Consider the following 4,843-nt stretch of genomic DNA (forward strand, 5'->3'; position numbering starts at 1 on the left):
CTCCGTCCCTTCCTCCTCCTCCTCCTCCTCCTCCTCCTCTCGGCCCCACCACCCTGGCTGGACCCTCCCAACCTGTTTGTTCCTCTTCCTCTCTTCGTTTGCAGCTTAGAGATGGCTAAAGTCAGCACCCAGACCGCTTCCGTCACGACCCCTGTTGACCTCAACATGAACCTCTCTCAGTCTGCCACCCCTACCTCCACCCCCACCTCCATGGCCGTGCTGGCGGCCGCCTCCGCCGTTACCGTCAGTACCCCCCCTCCCCTACCAACTCTGCCAACCACCCACTATGCCGTTCCTGTCTCCAGTCTGCTTGGCATGAAAACTGTCCCACTCCTGGCACTAAATGCCGCGGCCGCCGCGGGGGCCACGGGGAGTTTGTCCGCTTACACTGCCAAAATTCCTTCGACGAGCGGGGTTAAGAAATCTGACCGCCAGAAGTTTGCTCCATATTGAAGGGATGAGACACAATGCAAGCTTTGCCAGCTCTACCAAGAGTCTGTGGTAGATCCTAGTTATCAAGGAAACAATACGGCATCTTTTATTTTCTGTTAAATTGCTAGTGTTAACTGTTGCCGACTCAAGTCGTCTTCCACTCTCCATAACGACTAACACCACCTACCAACTAATTCCAACAGCGGGCGGGCACCAGCCTGGGGCTTTCCCCCCGCTCCCAGCACTGTCCCCCTACCAGGCCCACGACCCGGGCTGGCTCTCCAGCAGCCCTGCAGCACAGCAGGGTTGCCCCACCCCAGCCAGGAGACACCTGAAGAGAGAGGAAAAACATAAATGAGGCAAAATTTTGACAAGATGGGTCCTGCTCCTGCAATATTGCCTGGCATCTAAATACACTTCCATCCTTTTGAAGGGATCCCTCCAACTGCAGAACAATTTTCCATGGTAAATTGGCAACTCCAATAAATCCTTTTTTTGCTAGAGCCAGCAAATATGGCACTTCTGATGATTGCTAGCCCCCCTGAAATCCCATGTGAAGTGCTGGCCCCCTTGGCCATTCTGCTGCTCTCAACGGGCCTGAAGACTCCCGTCTTCCCTGCCCGGATACCTGCCTGTGAGCAGGACATGGGGACCAGAAGGTACCAAACCTCAGGTATGCTGTGTATAACAAATTAAGCTTTCTGATCTGAGAAAAACTGCTAAATTAAAATGATTGGGAGACAACAAGAAAAAAAAAAAGGTATCAAGCACTTGTGCCTTTCCACTCCGTTCTTTTAAAAGAGCGCGACAATTTTTCTTTGGTTTGGAAAACCGTAATTTTAAGAACTCCGCTTTAGGGAGGGAGAGCAGGCTCCTCCTTTTGCACTCGTAACTCATTTACTTATGTATACACCAACAAAGTACTTCTATCTGCAAGTACTTAATAGCAAGTACAAATCAGACACGCATAGTCACAGTTCTGGTAACCCCCTTCATATATTTCGTTCAAACGACCACTTTTCATTAGGTTTCTGGACAAAATACACCTCTGTTTAACTCATCTCTAATCATGCAATGGGGTTGTATTATAATTACAAATAATATCTAGTGCTTATCAAACGACATTCAAAGGCTGCTGCATGGACAGATAACATCTCTTTAACAAGAACTTAACAATGTTCAGATTAACTAAAACTAAACACCTAATTGCAGCCAAATTGAAGAGAGCTGGGTGATGCAATGGCTGGTTGCTAGCTGTTGGAACTAGTTTTTAACTGCATTTTCTGTTTGTCCATCCACCTTCTTTTTAATTTCTGTTGCATAACTCAGTAATGCAATATTGTTTTCCTCACCACTTCCGAATCCAGAATCCCATCAGCCCACCATGTTCATCCACTTTGCACTCCTTGGACACAAAGCTTTAACAATTGAACTGTATTCAGTGCATTTTAATATAAACTAAAAACACAATGCAAATGCAATACTTTTTAAGACATGGTATTTCAAAGTGTGTTATTATTGTATAGGGCTAAGTGTCATTTCTGTATTCTGTGGGCTTTTCTTCACCTTAGTACCTTTGCACTAAGTTTTGTCACTGTAACCATTTGTAGAACTGCCATTGTTACAGTTTGTTTTTTTTTTTTTTTTGGGTTTTTTTTTTTTTTTTTTTATATAATGAAGGAAAAACTGGAAATAATGTCAAGGTACCTCAGCTATTTAACAGCTCTAGAAAACTGCTGTAAAATTGTTCTGGACTATTGTAACTGTTTCAATAAGTGACATTTAAAAAAACAAAAACAAACCACCAACCTCCGTGTGAGAAAACTTGCCTGCATTGAAATGCTGTTCTATGCTGGTTGTACTCAAGTGTAATTTTTTTAATAGTGAGAAGATTTTTTTTTTTCTTTTTTTTTTTTTTTTTGCCTTTTTTTTTGTTTTCCTCTTTTCTCTTCCTCGTTTTTGTTCCTACATTTTAGGCTGTCTTCAGAAGTTACTGGCCTGGGGGCTCTGTAATGTATCTCATCATGCCCTAGTGCATTAGCCACCAGACAGGACTTTTCCAAAGCCCCATGAGACAATGCTTTCTATGGACTAATCTTCAGAGGAGTTTCTGCCATTTCTAACTTTCTTATTATTCTGAGACATCAAAAGAAAATAATTCCTTTACTCTTTAAGCAACTGTGCTTCCTAACTCTTGTGTTGCTTTCATTACTGTTCCAGTTTTAACACTGTTGTGGCTCATAACATAAAGCAAAGAAAAGTTATTTTTGGGGGTTAATTTTCATTGATGTTCATGCTTTGGCTAATCTGTATAAAAGCATGGGCCATTAGTGTTCTAAACCACTGTATTCAGCTAGAGACTCGACAGTAAATTAAATGAGACGTTTTTATAAATAAATTTTTTCCTGATTTAAAAAAAAAAAAAAAAAAAGACGTGGTAGCTTTGTGCATACAACTGTTGTGTTGTTTAAACTTTGTTCTTTGTAACCAAGTTGCTAATTTGTCATCTGAGAAACACTTATTTTATGGATTGTCAAACTAAGATCATAGACAAATTGCTTGTTTTCATTAATGATTAAAGGTTTCATATCATCACGCTTAAGGTCCCAGTGCTCATTGGGAAAGAGTGTAACAACTGTGCAATACTGGCAAGGTTAGAAAGTACATTAGCCCATTGTCAGGGATGATGAGTCTTTCCAGGATTAGATGGAGCCAGATCATGTAATTAGTAGAATAAGCAGTATTTCTGCAAAACATTATTTGGTTTTTAACAAAGTTGCTTTTGGATAACTTCTCACACTGCATAGAAAACACAGCATTTGGCTTCTTGCCAGTGGTTTGTATCTCTCATGCTTTCCCATACTGATTTTAAGATCAGATACTGGGGAAAGAAAACCTAGAACAAAAGAATAAATTTGGGTACCGAGTACCTTATTGCTAAAGACCCTTCATATTTTCCCATTCCCAGAAGCACTGTTCAGTGACAAGGCCTCTTCACCCCACCAGTAAACTAGCCCAGCAGCTGGGAGGAACATGACAATTTGCATTAAAAAGGGGGAATGGAGAGCTGGCCCAGGGAAACGTCTCATCCTATCCTGACACTCTGCTTGAGCCATTCAAACAGCCTCAAGCTATCTCTTCACAAGAAAGTGAAAGAAAGGGGCTGGCCCTGAGTTGTTGCTGCATACAGCACTTCTGGCTGCTGCTTTGGCCACTTCTCCTCTAGGGCATTGACAGTATTTTCACATTTACTGCTTTGTCCTCATGAGAAAGCAGAATTTTTGGCAGTGAAAGTAGCATCCTTAATGACATGAGACTAATTCTACAGCTTCCTTCCCTACTCTACTAAGGTCTGTACTTGTGTCTGGGTATTTAGCTTGGGGTCCCGGTTCCACTCTCTGCCCCTGCTGAGTACTCATGGGGCATATCACTATTATTTTCCATGGATTCTAGGGTAGAGAGCTCCTCTGTGTCTGGGTCCTAAGTCTGAGCTTGGAACTATGATATGACTAGGATGCATGTACTGACTTGGAAACCTGTGGAAGTTAACTGCTTCTTCAATACCGATGCAGCCACAGAGCAACTCTTGACAATAAAGGCTGCCGAGGAAGATTACAGAATGACTCATTGCATCCCAGCATCCAGGAAGCCTTACCCAGTGTTGAATTAGCTATTCCAACCCTTAGGTTGGAAGAACTATTAGGCTGTAGTACTAACCTTGATAAAATTCTGTGCTATTATTAAAATATATATTACTTAAAATATATTTAACTTCTTACTCTTGAAAGGAGACCTTAAGCTGTTTTCACAGCAGAGACTTCCATATTTTTCCTTTCCTAAAGGCATACTCTTAATTTTCTCAACAGCAAAAGCTATTTCGTGGCTAGTCTGGCTGGTATAAATGTTAACAAAAAAAACCACAACCAACCAACAAACTGAACAGTATTGCAGCCCAACACTAAGTAGGTCAAGGCTTTGCTCTCCCTAGGCAAAGGGCGGCAGCAGCTCTGTGGTACATAGTATCTTTCACATAAATAATTCCCATGTGTGTTGCAGAGTTGGCTAGAAAAGACTGAGATTCAAACCAGCTAGTGCATGGGCACATTTGTGTGTGGAATGAAAAGTAAAATAAAGACACATGGACAAAGGAAGGGAAAAAAAATTCTTTTGAGAGGGCTTTTGCAAATAATACAGGCAGAAATCTGATAAAATCTGGGCTAATTAAGGACTCAGTTGGAAAAGATTTCTTAATGGCAAGAAAAAGTTCACAGATATATACAAAATGGGCAAATAAAACACAAGAAGGTACATCTGGAAGGGGAAAAGGAAAGTAAAAATTAATATGATCCAAGATAGAAAAGTAAACCCGCTCATGCCCGAAGGTACATAAGAGGAAGCATGCACCCAATAT

General features: G+C 41.5%; 1 protein-coding gene across 5 annotated transcripts in view; it reads left to right on the forward strand.

The window, feature by feature from the left end:
* The window catches only part of LOC113476409 (poly(rC)-binding protein 3-like), a 146,054-nt gene extending 141,718 nt beyond the window's left edge, over positions 1–4,336 (forward strand). For 2 of the 5 annotated variants that reach the window (XM_026841963.1, XM_026841964.1), the window contains exon 13: positions 105–2,056. In XM_026841963.1, coding sequence (XP_026697764.1) covers positions 105–453 — 349 coding nt within the window. In that variant the 3' untranslated portion in view covers positions 454–2,056. Of the gene's footprint in view, positions 1–104; positions 2,057–2,408 lie in introns of those variants that run through there. The other 3 variants (XM_026841969.1, XM_026841970.1, XM_026841965.1) reach the window with 2 other exon arrangements.
* Positions 4,337–4,843: the final 507 nt, after the last annotated feature.

This window comes from Athene cunicularia (assembly GCF_003259725.1).
Source record: "Athene cunicularia isolate RWA chromosome 2 unlocalized genomic scaffold, athCun1 chr2_part1, whole genome shotgun sequence".
Taxonomy (NCBI): Eukaryota; Metazoa; Chordata; class Aves; order Strigiformes; family Strigidae; genus Athene; species Athene cunicularia.